The 16,168-nt window shown below is 39.8% G+C and overlaps 1 protein-coding gene across 3 annotated transcripts in view; it reads right to left on the bottom strand.

Annotated features, from left to right (window-relative positions):
* LOC110849152 (Down syndrome cell adhesion molecule-like protein Dscam2) overlaps nucleotides 1-16,168 on the bottom strand; it is a 66,386-nt gene that overhangs the window by 40,680 nt on the left and 9,538 nt on the right. For all 3 annotated transcript variants that reach the window (XM_035850906.1, XM_035850907.1, XM_035850908.1), the window contains exons 5-11: nucleotides 6,822-6,920; nucleotides 6,495-6,719; nucleotides 6,061-6,178; nucleotides 4,675-4,843; nucleotides 4,560-4,610; nucleotides 3,321-3,563; nucleotides 3,196-3,253 (exon numbers count right to left, since the gene is read on the bottom strand). In XM_035850906.1, the coding sequence (XP_035706799.1) occupies nucleotides 3,196-3,253; nucleotides 3,321-3,563; nucleotides 4,560-4,610; nucleotides 4,675-4,843; nucleotides 6,061-6,178; nucleotides 6,495-6,719; nucleotides 6,822-6,920 (963 nt within the window). The remainder of the gene's footprint in view (nucleotides 1-3,195; nucleotides 3,254-3,320; nucleotides 3,564-4,559; nucleotides 4,611-4,674; nucleotides 4,844-6,060; nucleotides 6,179-6,494; nucleotides 6,720-6,821; nucleotides 6,921-16,168) is intronic.

Genomic DNA, 16,168 nt, shown 5'->3' with positions numbered 1-16,168 from the left:
ACACAATTTACCTATACTACAAGAAAGAATGCTTAAAAGCCTGGAGAAAGTTGCAGTTGGTGAGCCCGCATGTTCTCTACTTTACTTTCCCCTCATTATTATTGGATTGAGTGGTTAGCTGATTAGTAAAAGTTGCTTAATCCATTTGTCTGCTTTCCTAATTTTTTTGAGGAGGAGGTCTAAATGACTTGAGGTAGTTTCTTTATTGGAGAAGGAGAAAGTGTTCAATTTCAAAATTTATGAACACTTCTTTCCATGCACATCCTTCCTTGCACTGCACTGATTTCCATTTATTCAACCTCCAGATAATCTAACTAAGTGACTACACGCATTCTTCAGTAACTAACCAACTACGAAAACGCACAAATTTATTCCAACTTCTTCTTCCCCGTGTCTGTTGGTATTTTGTGTTAGCGTGGAGGGAGCTCCCAGTTTTTGAGATAAGTGCATGAGGAGAGGTTTGGTTATCTTTCGAGATTAGCGAGATGTGGATGGAAGTCATCAGTGTCTCGGGTAAAGGAAGAAGGAAGGGGAGCCATGAGGGCCTCAGGTGGTAGTGGTGTCAGTCAAGTCAAAAGAAAGCAGTAAAATGATGGGAGAAAGTTATTAGGTTGGGTTGATGTTGACGTTTCGTGAGGCCAAGTTAGGTCAGCAGCGTCAAAAAGGACGATTATTATGCCTACCACTTGGCAAAGTTCCTTTTATCTGGGCAGTAATAATTTTCAAAAGTCCTTGTCCAATTAAAGACCAAGTTCAAAAAGTTCATCTTTCTTAAACTTGTTAAATGAGAGAATGTTAAGGATTTGCAAATAGGGGCACTATGATATCCTATAAACTTTCTCTTTTTCTCGCTACATGTACTTTTGCGAGATTCGTGAATCCACATTTCTTTATGTTTATCTCCCCGTGGTCCTTTTTTCGCTTTGTTTTTCTACCCGTACAGCTTGAGAGGGGGCGAAATAAGCGGTAAAGCAAGTAAGAGCTGACTTCTTCTCGAGGATATGCTTCATTATAATTTTCTACTTGAGAAGAAGAAAATAAACTTCACAAGGAACTCGCTGGCTCCTTATTTCCACCACATTACGACGCGATACGGTCATACGTACGTCGCCTATCTGGAGGTATGTCCACGGAGAAGAAAGGAACCGGAGAAAGTCTGCCTGATAAGGAGATCAAGTCAATTTGTTTTCTTTATTGTCACGCCTGCCACTTCCCATTAGAGTGACAAATGAGGTTAAAACCATTAATGGGAACCAAACCAACCATCTGATCCGTCATCCACCAAACAATGGATGGCGAGATGGAGAGCGAGATAGATACCTCTGAACACACAACACGACCACTTTTAACGAACAGTGTGTTAAAGGGGTAAAGGGCTAAAAGTAACCTAAAATCAATCTAAGCCACTATCCAAACTTTATTACGAATGGGACAGGAGGAGCACAAGTCAAAGCCAAAAGGTAAACTTGCCTTTGTACCAGAGACACCTTGACAGGCAGTTTGTGTAGTTGTACTTGCTACCATTCGGATTTGTTGTACATACGTAGCGGTCGACGTAGTATTTGCTCGTTTGACAATGCCAAGGAGGAGAAGAAGTAGGATAGTTATGAGAAGACGACTTTTCACTTCTTTGTAACTTTTTTGGTCGTATAGTTTACCCAAAGTTGGGTAAGAAGTTATCTTATATAACGTTACTTGGTGTCTGGCCTATGTACTATGTATCTTCATAACTATAAAATTAAATTAGACTATGCAGCCGTGTAACAAATTAAATAAATTCAATGACTTTAGTAAAGGACTGTTCAACAATTGGCATGTCGTGATGATAGAGGAAACCCGAACTTTCTCCTAGTCAATTATTAGCAGAATGATGAAATTTTTAGGATAGTTCTTATTTGAAACAAAATCAGGCCACAACTCATATTCAAATCGTATAGAATTGTAGATAAGGGGATTAATTGTACGATAAAAATGGTGATTTCAAGTTATCTCATGACTGAAAATCAACTAATTAAATCGGACTGAATCGACAGAATGAGTTAATTTGATTAAACTTTCTCCAGATTTAGTCTGTAGGTACTAATTTGGTGGTGGTGTAAGTTAGTAGGATTATTATTCTGCTGGTGAGGTGAGATAATTTTTTGGTCTATGACAAGAATTTGTTATCTCAGAAAAAAGTTAGTGTTTGGAGATAAATTTTTAGGCAAATTTAAATTTCTGGCTGAAATTTTCTGATTAGTTTGAAAATGATCTCCAACAAGGAATAAAGTCAAAATGTAAAGATTCTCATCACCACGCAATGTGCTGACTAGATTGAAATTCAGCAGGTCATCAAAGTCTGTTTGACTTTAGATACGGGTTGAAAAGGACAAATGTCTAAATTTCCACGAGACCTCCGTATTATTAGCACTACGCCAGTTATAAAGTGTAATAATACAGCAATGTAATAATGAGCTCTCTTCACACATTTCGCTCGCCTCTATGCATGGCCGTAAGTATGCGTTTGTGGACTTTATAGTCATTTGGGAAATGAGATAAGGATAAATTTCACTGTCAAATAAATTGCGAATATTATCTCTCGTTTTTTGCACTAATATTCCCCTCCTCCAATGGAGAGTAAGTAAATGGGGAAAGTGGAGGAAGAAGTGAATGGATGGGAGCTAAAATTTGGGAATGAAATCCAGCAGGATTTACCATTCTGTCATTTCCAGCTGTGACCTATGCCTGGACTCACAAATCACTGAGGGCACTAAAAACAGTCCAACAATCCCAATCCTCCATCACAAAGCGTCCAATTATTTCCGGCAAACAAAGTCGGTTCCGTATAACAAACCAGGAGTTTGTATGCCGGCGGTGGGAGTATCATCATGTGTAAAATCGTTCATTTCGGCGATGCTCGACCAGTCAGTGCAGCCAGATGCACGGATTAATAATCTCGCAGGAGGAACGAAGGGAAAGTGAAACGGAACGTGCTTTCTCAACCAATTATTTCATATGTCCAGTTTATGCAGTAGATCTAATTTGAGTTGCTGGGTTTTGAGTTTTGTTCATTGAATGAATGACCATCCGTGGTTGAGTAAAGTAAGAGTTGGAAATTCGTGCTGCTCAAAATCTCCATTTGTCACAAACAGGCATGCATCTCTCGGAATAAATGATAAAATTATTCAATAATTTCAACTAATCATGCATATTTACCTCCAAGCCTGAGATGTGCAGCTTTTTGTCCAGTTTCGTAGTCGTTTTTGGCAAAACACTGAAAAAATTAATAGATTTGATGATCACAGGTGTTAAGATTACATCGTCGGTATTTTTTGCATTACTTGATAAATTCCCTGATCTTCTCGCACCACTCCCGTAATAGTTAGTCTATTTTGGCTTAAAAAGCGTATCCTTCCAGCCCCACTGCCGGATCGGAGCGTGACTCCATCTTTCAGCCAGGTCACAGGTCCGGGTTGTGGTTCCCCGCTTGTTTGACATGTAAATTCGGCATTCTTCCCCAAATCCACGACTGCATTTTCTGGATGCAAGTTCACCACTAATGGCGATCGTACAATTAACTCCGTCTAAGGAAATACATAAAGAAACAAATCATACATAATTTAGTGCTCTATTGTTCTTATGTTTTTCTCTGGAGCACGTTATCATTTTTCAAGGTGCAAATGTACATATTTTCTGTATGTGCAATCCTACATTTTCGCTAGATTGCCTGAGAATGGTAAATATTTCAGGAAATTGGCCAAGAAATGAGGCTTGAAGACCCCATGCACACGCCGCCCGCTCTCCATTCTTCCTTTCACCTCTCTCACGGCGTGCGTACGTAGGTATGATGAACAGTTCTCTTACCGAGCAAGCAGTGCATAACGAAGCATCATTTGTCAAAGTCATTGTGCGGCTTTGAGCCTTCAGGTGAACAATGTGGGCAACGAACCCTTAAAGTGTTATTACGACGAGTTTCGCACAACTCAACTTCGTACATATTACACACAACAACAGGAATGATATGATATCTACTCTACTACGCCGCTGTTTTGCATCTGTTAACAGAATTCGCTTTGTTTACTAGTAAAATATTCAGGGAACGGAGGACAAGACACGTTTCTCGAATGAAGACCTCCTTCTTACGTATTCCTATTATTCTTAAGAACATTTATGGTTTGGCTGCTTTAAATGTGATACGTTCTCAATTTGTCTTCTTCCCTCTTGCACAAGATCGATACGAAAGTTGATAAAATTATGGTAGACATGCAAGCATGGAAATTATGCAGTATGTATGGGAGGAAGGGAAATGTTTGAAATATGGAATTATCCAGGGTGACAGTCATCCTGGAGAAAAATGTGGGTTCCATTTGGTCCAGGAAATTGTCAACTTCTTTGTGAAATAGCATTATTCTCTTGTTGTCTCCCGACCTATTTATTTGATTCAGTGTGCCTACATTCTCTTCTACTTATTTTCACTTGGTTCTCGTGGCAGACACAATGGAAATACGGAGAATAAAGGAGTTTATATGAAGGGAAGAGAGAGGGACAAAGTTGAATTTTAAGTGGAGTGGTGGTCTTACCTCCTGGAAGTCGGATGCAATAGAGTTGGACGCGTTGCAGAGGTAGAGACCCTGTAAAATTTAAATTCTTAGTGTTATCACGGCACAAAAGTAGAGATACCAAGGACGGACTTACCTTGTGCACTACTTTCACGGACGTAATGATTAAAGCTCCGTGACGTAGCTTGATAAGTCCGGAAGAGGTTTTTCTACTTGACGAGTCCTGTGCGTCCCACGACCGCAAGTCTTCTAATGATGAGTCATCTATCACAGGAATCAGACGGCTTCCTTCCTTCTTGAACCACCTGAAATATGCACAGTTTTACATTGTACATACATATTTTCAATTTTTTCGAGATGTGAATTTATTAAACTCTGTCGGTAAAAGTCATGAAATATGAAGGATCCAAAACGTTGATAAAAAAGGAAAGTGAGCATTTATTAAACACGACCCACCAACCCGGAAGATCACAACACTAGACCGGGAACTTCCTCCTCTGCGGTCCTGAAGTGGTGAATGTTTTTAGTTCCGGTTTGTGCCCGGAATCACATTTCAAAACCAGGGTTGAATTTTCGATAAATAAACCAATTCTCGAGAGGAGCAGTATTCCAGCCTCACTTGCAATAGCACGTGGGTAATAGCATGAAAGTAGGCACATATGACAGGATACATGAGAAACGCTTTTCATGCCCAGCCAACTATCTCGCACTATACAATAGCCATGCAACACACACATAAATAAGCCAGTCGTGCCAGTGTGGGTGCTGCTGCTGGGTATGGAGTTGATTGATGACATGTGCTTTAAAAGACTGATTGCGGATTGTCCGGATTTACAGATTTAACCCGAATCCGAAATTGTCAGTTTGATTCAATTGAGCAGCTCGAGAGCTCGGTTTCCGCATACATACATAAAGTGTACCTACGTAGACGCTCACTCTGCGGAAGAGAGGCCATTGTATAATAAATTGTTATTTTGGGTGAAGCAGGCTATTTTTCTGAATTTTATGTTTCATTAAACTCCAATCTGCAATCCCATGTGTCCTGTTGAACAACTAATCCAATTTCCGAGAACTTGTACAAAAGCACAATTCAATTCGGATCAAATTGAATGACCAATGAGCATGCCTGACTGGACGGCTACCCACAAAATGCACTAGGACTACTGTCACCGCGTAGTAATGTCCAGATTACAGGAGGGAGAAAGTGCCTTTATTTTTACGTTTGTGTCTAGAAATTTGCAGGCAGGAGAAAGTAGGACGACGTCGACGAGGAAACCTGCCATATTCTTTTTTGTGGTTCTTCCTATATGCCACGCCATAAAGCAGAATTGTGATCGTTCCATTACATCAAATGTTCAGAGAGACGGCTGACCAGCAGCAGTATTGGGATGGATTGTCATAACTGTTTCGTTTGTGGACATCATTAGTTGGTGGGCCGAGGGAATGTTGTTATTCTCCGCTGATGTTCTGCTGGAAGGGACGAGGACACATAACGAAATCGAAATACCAGTGCATATCCTACCTGAAAGAAGGCTTCGGCAGGGCTATTGCTATGCAGGGCAGAATAACTCTATCATTTTCCTTAACGATGACACTGGGCGTTCGGAATTGGATTTCTGGACGAGATGCTCCTTCCAGCTCTGCAAAATGGAAATAAAAATGATGCATTAAAAATTGATGGTCTCTAAATCCGAGGCAAAGCAAAAAAGTCTAGGACCCCCTGCTGGAGGACGAAGATCAAAATACATGACAGATAATATTTGTCAACTTTACTCTGGGCTACGATAATTTTAAATTGGGAAGACATCGTCACAAGTAAGAAAAAATTACATAAATACATTCTGACGACAGAGTAAAAAAAATCATGTCTGTGTTTTGTGTGGTGTTAAATACTAAAGAAAGCATACGTTACACAACAACCTTTAAGGCAGACTTTTTTTTATTTTATGTACTCACCATTGAGAAAGATGCTCCCCGGCTCGGACACTATCGTATGTTGTGTCAGTTTGTGAAGGACTCTACACTGGTAACTGGAGAGAGCTTCTTGTGACGACAATTGCCAAATTAATAGCCTTCCGTCTTGCAGGATGTGGTACTTTGAGTCACTTAGGTCAGAGTCAAGTGACCCTGGGAGGATGTTGAACGACTTGTCACGCACCCAAGAGGTGACAAGTACATAATCTAGATTAATATAAAAGCACAATATAATAAAAGACAATCTATTTGCTTGCACACACTGTTGCTGGCTGGCTGGTCAACAATATCACGCACTTATTTACGTACCTCTCATGTATTTCGGAGTTATCACACAATCCAACACGGTGGGAAAACTCTGGATTCCTTGCTGACTCTCGACATGAGCTTCAAACGACTCCTTCACCACTGCAAGCAAACAATAAATAAATAACGACATCTCTTTATTACTTATCTGTTCCGTGTGAGAACAAATAGATGAAATATTACTACGAAATACTTAACGTGAGCAACATAAATAATACGAATTATTATAGTGCCAGACACTCAAATTGCGTGATGCCTTCCCCACCACCAAGTTTGGAACAAATTAAGAAAGTCTTTCAGCCAAAAAGAGAGGTCTGTGTGCTGCTTCTGCCATTACTTCTTAACTACCTTCTTCTTCTCCTTCCTTCTTCACAATTTCTGCCCAAAACGCCGTTCACATTTCTCATCTCCAGTCAGTGACTGTGTCACATTCATATTTTATTATAGAGTAAAACTTTGCCCCACTAATCGAGACTTTAAGTAAATGATGGGGGAAAAGCCTCATGTTTGTATAAGGGTTTAATCTCTATATAATTTATTACTCTATTCGCGCACAAACAAATCCTTCCACTCATCCAATCATAAAGTTCGTTTAACCAAAGTGTGTGTGTGTATGGATGGAAGTAATGGTGAGGTCGAGGTCGTATATTTTCCTCGGCAGATTGACTCCTTCATCATCATCATCATCCCGTTCCCCGACCAAGGGTTGGACATTAAAGAGAGCGGAAAACCGAGAAATCTGTCATCGTAACATCATCAACGAGAATTTCACACGAGACTGAGTTAACGAGAGGGAGAGAGAAGGGCCTGATCACTTTCACTCTTCCGCTCCAGGATATAGGCAAGGACCTGATTAACTAACTTGTTCAGAGGAATTAGTTCCTCTGTCGTAATAAACTATCCGTCTCGGCAAGTCCAGCAGGGCGAGAGAGAGCCCTATATTTTCTTAAGTACTCTGGCCTGCCACGAACCACCACTACTTTCACCACCACCATCACGACTACGACCAAGATGCCAATGAGAGGCGATGCTATGCGATGCAACTAATTTACTCCCTGTCCTGAAATGTTTATAAACTTTGTGTAATTTATAAAGGCTTCGCCCAGCAAGCGACCAGCCAACCACACACTTTCAGCCGTTCCATTTTCATCTGTTAATTGAAAACTTTGCATAGGTTTTCCCATGAAAAGGTGAAGGAAGGAGTAGTGCAAATCTTGAATCCGCCCTTCAATATTTGATAGGTAGACATGCTTACTAGATATTTGAATATTCCTACATAACCTACACCTCACGGGCCCAAATTGCTTTCGACATTAAATTTCCACCGCTTTCCTTCTTAACATTCTTGCATGAGGAAGAGAGTAAAACTACGTATAAGACAGTCGTTTGGTTTGGATTGACGACGAACATATTTCAATAATGAAGTCATACCCGTAAAAGAGACGGGGATGGTTTTGTGCTTTGATTTTAATGGAATTTGTCGATGACAGTGTGCAGATATTTTGGAGACTTTGTGATCGTGAGAGTTACAAATTAAGCAAGTTTAAGTATACTTTAGGGTTGAGTTGAAGGATGCATTTCTTGAGTCATATTGCATCAAGTCTGTCCTGCTGGTGGGTTGGGAGTGAGTTTCTCTCTAATTAACATAAGGGAAAAGACGGGTTCTTTGAAGAATAAATCAACAGCAGAGTCACACAGTACGAGGGAGCGATGGAGAAAGTTGGTTGTAGGAGGATGCAAGTTACTTTCTCTCCGCGGTCTCGTCGTTCTCACCACTGGTGAAAAAGTGCATAAAAGGAATTTACGACGGTATTTACTTTACGACAGGAAGACGTTGGTGGTGGCAGTCATAAAATCTTGGGTAGCTTACACAGTGTAATTTTGAAGAGGGATGTGAACCAGATAGAGAGAGAGAGACGAGGCATTTACTCACACATGGTTAGGACCCAATGCTACTACTTTGCTTTTCATTAGTCCTTGTAATAATGTGATGCTTAGAATGTATCATTTCCTGGCTTGATGGAAATATAACCTTCCAGACGGGCGATAGGCTCGTAAGGAAATGCTGAATGTACTTATTTATTTCTTACTTCAAGACTAGTTTTTAAGCACGGGCGGGATTTTATATTTTTTACGTCTATATGAATAAAATGAGTGGATGAAAAGAAGTAAAATAACGACAAGCTAAATAGATACACCTTGAATCAATAGTAACGTCAACATACTTTCACTTTTAGCTTAGGAAAAGACTTTGAACTCTAAATCTGCACTTTGCCTCTGAGAGAAATTATTACTCGGCAAATCAGCGAAATGGAAAAAGATGGGAGTTTAGTTTAAATCAAAATTTCAAGATGTACACACATTCCTTGTGATAAACGACAAATGAAAATCCATTTCTTCTCAGAGTGAGTGCAAATGTGGAGAAAGCGCTCGCTCGGTCCCTATTTATTCTGCATGAATGCCCATTCTCACTTATTGCTAACTAGAGAAAGGAGATTCCTCTCTCTGTCTTTGCCTTCATGCTACACGACCAAGTGCGGAATAAGATGAGTTATACACATATTTCCAAAATCTGCTCACTCTCAACCAAAGTAAGTATGCACTAATCTCCGTTTTGTCTAGAGGGCAAAGTACCCGCACATCGTCTGGGCCAAATAATCCAATATTTCTCAGAACCCACGTTGTAAATGGCAAACTATTCTTGTAAATATTATTTAAGACAAAGTAATAACATCTCTACAAACTTTTTACTTGCAGAAAGTATTGGAAGTATAGAAAATGGGGACGCAGCCCCCTTGTTTTGGACGGGAATGAACATTACGGATCAAGGAGAGAAGAAGACACGAGTGAGAATCGTGGAAGAAAAGAATTTGTACAATTATCCAGGAAAAATTACACTTTCTTCATCCCATTAGAGGAAGTGATTGAATGAAACCCCAAATTCTCAAGATGCGCGCGATTACTGCCGCCTCGAGACCATTACTTCTTTTTGCCCACACACTTCACTTCACGCACTTTCACTCCCTTTCTCTCTCCTCCAGAATTGGCCCCTTCTCCAAAGCGAAAAGGTGTTGGGCCCGAATTTTTAAAGCAATTAGATTAAACTCAATGCGTGGCTAAATCTCTCCTGGAAAATAAATTGTCAATCTGAATAAGATGCGGATACGCAACTTTTATTTTCAATTTATTATGGGAAGCACCATTTTCTATTAGATTTCCAAATTTTGTCGGGAAGACGTAGCTCCTTTCTAAACGATCTCTCTTAATGATTAATCAACACTGTTTCCTTGATGGTGGGTGGAAGATATGAGGGTCGACATCAACCAGCGGCATACATACAATCTTTGAGTGGTCATATCTATGGTATATATCCGATAATGGAGATTGTCCATGCACCAACCACCCGTCTTCCCAGGGATGTAAATACATAGCCGACCATAGTCGATAGTTAGCTCGAAAACATAACGAGCTTTGTCTCAACCAGCCACTCATTACTTTCTCCGTGATGTAAAGGGCTGCTGCTGCTGGAGCTTCTCACTACTCGCACAAAGTTAGTTTCCTTCTTCTTCCCACCACTTTCTCTTCTCTCTTCTCCTTCCTTCATCTTTTCTGTCCAAGTGCTAGTCGAACAGGGAACTTGGAGAGAAGAATAACCAGGAAGGAAGGGAAAATTGACCGAAGAAGAAGAAGAGACGCAACCAACTCACCATCATCATCACTGCCACGACCGCTGCTATAACCAACCACAACCCATTTTGGTCTTGTATGTATGTAGGCGAAGAAAATCTAATATTTGTATTATGAGTTATTACGCATGCATGCCAAGTTCATGTATGGTTCGCCTTATTGAAGAAGACTGCTTCCAGGTTACAGATTTTACCTGATTTATGTAAGTGGAAGATTTTTAAGCAGAAATGTTAAATAATGACCATCAAAATTTATGTAACATATTGAACATGTCTCGACCTATTTATAACCCTCGAATTTCAATTTTGTAAAGTACCTTTCGACATAAATATGTACATACGTACAGCGTCAAACGTAACTCACGTTATTTATAAACTTCGAGACCTACTTTGACCCGTTCATATTCATGAATCACAAGCTGAATTTGGTAGAATATGGCTTCACAAACCAAACCAAACCACACATCAGGGCTTTGTGTTCCTCTGCGGATTCCGTATAAGCAGCAGTTGCCACGTGAGTTCGTTCGGAGATTCACCTTCACGTTGGTTAACCCGGACCCACCCGTAAAATAAGGAGGTAAACAAAAGATAAACTTTAATTTAAGCCCTGTAATGCTAGCATTAGCCAAAGAAAACCGCAACCCGATGCCAAACGCTTTCATTGTCTGTATGCACACTAAAACTCTCTACTTGCTAGTTTTGTTCATAAAATCGACAAAAAGCGGCGAGAGGAAGTGTGAGCTTGAAATGTAAATGGAGAATTGATGAGAGACTGGAGAAAATAATTAAACAAGACACGTCTGCAGATTAGCCAGATGAGATGGAGAAAGGAGAAAGTGGAGGCCGTGTGGGTTAGTTGTGTATGTCTGCATTGTGCGAGATTCTGGATAAGCCCAACTTTCCCCGTAGCACGGCAACCTCAGACCAAGTCGACCGAAACTCTTTGTCTAATTTGATTAGCCTCTTATTAAGATTCGGTACACATTATCTATTCGCACTCAGATATAGTCAGTCGCTACTAGATGTGTAACTACTTAATATGTATTCCGTAGGTGGATTGTGGTTCCAAGCTGAATTAAAGGTAAGAATATAGAAAATGTACGTAAAACTCATCCAATTAAAACTATGTTGGCAACTTTTTGATCACAAATCCCATCTAAAATAATTCCAAAATCCTGCATAAACATTACGGATATTCCAAAAAAGTTATTGTTAAGCAAAACGTAAGAAGAAACTAATAATATTGACTCGACTTTTACACGACTTTCCCCGAATAATATGCTATCTGATACTTTATGATACTTTACTTTCTGTATGTCCTTTCCCCAGTCAAAATTTTTAGCCGTAACATTTTCAATCCATCCATTTTCGTTACATTAAATCCGTCCCTCGTACATACATACATTGCAATTCTGATTGTGTGCACCCAGCCAGGAGAAAGGTTGGACCCAAGCCCAGTCAGATCCGCTTTTTGTTCGCAGGGTAACAAAAGCCTTAAAGATTTTGGTTGTCTGAAACCTATGCATCCTTCATACGTACGTATAGCGTCAGTTTCCTACGTACATAGAATCGTAGCAGCAGCAGGAGCAGGAGCACACCCACCATCCAGTCATCCATCCATCCTTCCGAACAAGAGAGTGCACAATGAAGCGGGCAAGAAGGATACAAATGATAAATGAAATTCGGTGAGAACAATTATTTGATATCTGCGATCTTGTGCATGTTCCTCCCTCCACTTCCATCCTCCGCTTTCTTCCTCCTTCCTCCACGCCAAGCACGCCGAGCAAGTGACTAAGGTGAGAGTATTAGAGCGTAAACGTAGATATCCCAATTTCAATCAACCTCGTCAGCACCATTCCAGAAAATTCGCCTTTCTCCGTCCTCCTGCTTCCCTTTTCCTCCTCGCTCAACCGTGGGTCTGAGCCACTCCGTATCCGAGATAGCGGCAACAATTTGACCATATTTCAGTTTAAATGTATGCATGTCGATAGAGGATATCGAAAGATTTCGACAAGTCAAGTGATCCAAGCAGCTATGTAACTAACATATTTAACACCGTGATTTTAACAGATTTGTAGGATGATGCAGACACGTGTTTCCACCAATTATGTGACATTTACCATATTCCAACCTCCGCCAAAGTGCATTTGAGCAGGGTGATGATGAATTGAATGCCTTCGCCAAGAAAAGATACCCATTTCTCAGAATAAGTAAGCAGCGAGAAGAAGAAAGGAGAGAGGGTGATAAGCCCTTTAAATCCTTTCACCACCATCGGAAACCCATTCTCCATAACGGGAATAACCTTTTGATTTGATACTTCTTCTTCTTCGCAAGGATGATGGCTCGTCTGACCCAAAATAGAATTGAGCCCAAGAAAGCTAAGTATATTATCCAAATGTTAAATCCTATTAGCACAGTAACACTTAAATATTACAGTTTCTGAATGAATAGACATTCTCTTAACGGGCGTGGTGGTTACGGGAAAGTGCAAAGTTTAAATGTTGAGCTATCTCTGTATTTTACAACGCTTATGCATAAGCGAAAATTCTAGCACGATGCATATTCTTCAAGGAATTGAAAGAAAAGGTAATAAAATCCTAAATGTGGCTGCGTTGGTGAATCCTAAACGTGTATAAATGCAGATTTGACGTTACCTACGCTATTATTCAACATTGCACTCGAAAAGTTCATTCAACAACAATGAGGAGATTTCATCTAAAAGGAATTCGAAAAGGTATTCAGGTGTAGAAAACGGTTTCGCTATCGAGAAACTCATCAATGCGGATGAGCAAAAGTTCATGAGATTTGCAAAAATACTTAGAAATCCCGAAATTGCAAATATCTATCTGATCCAGTACATACTGGGAGAAAGAATTTTCTTCATTTCCTTCCTTCGGATCCGTTCCAAACGGAGAAAAACAGAAAGTCTTCAGTCAACTGAACTGAACATTTCGAGTCAAGAAAGTTTAAGCCATCATAATAATTTATACATAATTTTCTCCCAAAACCTGAAACACCACACCACACACGCCTTCACTTCGTGGTTAGTTCATGCATGCATGTCTACTTTCTCGTAAAGAATCTCAATTTCGCCCTCTGTCTTTCGCAAACTTGTCAAATTCAAGAAGTGAAACAGACAAGTTCTTAACACGCCTCTTGTTCAAACCTCTTGCACTATTTGGTTTTCTTTTATCTTCCCCAATTAAAAAACACATTGGCCAAACAACCAGCAGCTGCATGCATATGCATACCCTGCCATTTCTCCGTCCTCCAATTTAACCTCGTGTACACATGACACACTGTGTGCGGTCCCAATTAATTAAGTGAAGGAGCACACAAGAAGAAGAGAAGAAACCCGAAAGGCGAAAGTCGTCTTTGGCGTTTCGAAGCCAAAGTAAAACTCCAATCCAAGTCTAAAGTAATTAGCCTAATTTCTGCATATATTCAAATGACATGACACACTTCCTGCCTCCCAAAGAAGAAGCGACATGTATGAAAATCAGGGAGAAAGAGAGACAGTTGCTCCACAGACAAAATGCCTTGTTATCCCGTTCCGTGCACAAAACTTGTCGTCCTTTCTTTTCGCAAGGCTGTGTATTTGGTTGAAAAGGTTGCACATATATTGCAAACCGGACACATTAATTACTTAAAACGGCACGTACGTTTTTATTCTTCCTTCCTTCTGACTTTCTCTCCGAGGTTAGGAGAAGACTAAGACAAAGGAATTTTACTTCTCTGCTGCGCATCAGATAATGAGACACTTTTTCATATCCCACCTTTCCCTTCTTTCTCCTGTGGCTGAGAGATTAATGCAAATTTTTCCTATAACTTTGCTCAAAAAGTTTACCTCAACTGCTCGCCTGTTTCCTACATAAAATTCATCAACTTTTATGGAGAAATACCGTCTTGGAGTAAGTATGTCTGGAGGAGAGACTATGTGAAAGTGGGTAAAAATGCGATCCTCCTCATTACGTAATGGGAGGATGTTTCAGAAGTGGTATAAAGTGACAGTGGTGTGAGATATGGAAGGTAAAAAAAACCTTGAGGCTTCAGAAAACTTTGTCGTTTTCGCTTGATAAATGAAGGAGAAAACCTGATACAGCTATCATTTCTAATTTATGATTAGCAAGACTAATTTGGTGCATGTAATAAATGGTGAGGTATCAATTTTGCAAGTTACGAATGAATGTACGTACTGCCAAGTTTGACGGAGAAGAAGAGTAACTTTTGTGATGTGAAATTATGTAAAGTTCATTAGTTTGGGTGGCACGCGTATGATAATTTTAGTCAGATGACGACTAACTTTTCCAAGATCAAGAAATTGCCATTGCATAACTTGTAATTGTAAACTTGTCTACGTATACCCAAAGGGTATCTAAAGTAAAATAGTTAAGTTACGTACGTATAAAATGTAAAGATAAAAATTATTCCATATTTCTGAAACTGTAAACTCCACCCAAACATTGATGGAATATCGTAAACTGCATTTGACATCCTACATTCACCACGTGTTTTCCTTGGTTTACAAGAAGTCGTCAACCTTAATCACCAGAATTTCTAAGCATACACACATTCAGCAGAAAATTTATAGATATCTACGAGAAATTATGAAGTAAGTGACATTTGCGAGTGGAGTTTCAAGTATGAATTTGTGTTCCTTCACATTCTCTCACACCATCATCATCCATCTCCACGAAGATGAAGCTTATTAAAGTTTCCTGCTGAAATCAAATAAAGTTTTCGCTAATGAATGAATCTGTGCTTTCCTTTCACTCTCTCGCTCTCCATTCACTGCTTAATGTCAGCCTTTCTTCCCTCCAAATGGCTCTCCCCCTTGTCTGAGCGAGTTAGTCAGAAACTTTAGAAATATTTCAGTGAATGAAGACGATTTCGGGATTACGACACCTAAAATGCTTCACATTCATTCATTTACTTACATCGCTCACAAATTATTTAAAGTGAACCAAGTTAATCCGACAAGACAACACGGGTGCGAATCAGGTACGATGCTGCTTGTTCCCACCCACGCAAATGACCTCGTTTCCGCATTCTGCGAAACCCACAATAAAATTATGCATCAAAGATTTAAAAGATTTTCTTGTCTCCTCCCAAAAAGAAGAGTTAAATTGAACCAGGGAATAAAAAATCAGAGCGAGATTTATTTTATTGTGCACCCAGCGAGACAAATGCTTTTCAAATAGGTTTAACTCAACTCTTCCGGTTTTCTGAACCCCAATTCTTCAATTCCAGTAAATCCAATCGGATCTTCTGCCTCCGTACGGAGGACGACGACGACGACGACGGCGGAGAGGGTTCTTCTGATCAAATCCTTTCATTCTTTATCAATACTTTCCAGAGACCAACCTTACATACGTCCATAATCACATTGAGCCTCGTGGTGGATCCTACTTCCATCATGTGCATACACAGGCATTCACCACATTTTTTTGCATGCAAAAATTTCCAGAAGGAATTCTCATTGATTTAAGATCAATAATAAAATTCTGGGGGTGTTTGTCATACGTAAATAAGTAGCACGTGGGTGGATTCTTTAGTTTTTTGTCTCTCCTAATATCAATCACACGTATGTATGCACACATATGTATATCTATAAATACATAAAGTCTTCTGAAAGTACGGATAAAAATAAATAAGCTACCCACC

This window comes from Folsomia candida, unplaced genomic scaffold, assembly GCF_002217175.1.
Source record: "Folsomia candida strain VU population unplaced genomic scaffold, ASM221717v1 Fcan01_Sc004, whole genome shotgun sequence".
In the NCBI taxonomy this organism is placed as follows: Eukaryota; Metazoa; Arthropoda; class Collembola; order Entomobryomorpha; family Isotomidae; genus Folsomia; species Folsomia candida.
Note: the sequence above shows the minus strand (reverse complement) of the source record. Positions and strands in the feature narration are given on the sequence as shown.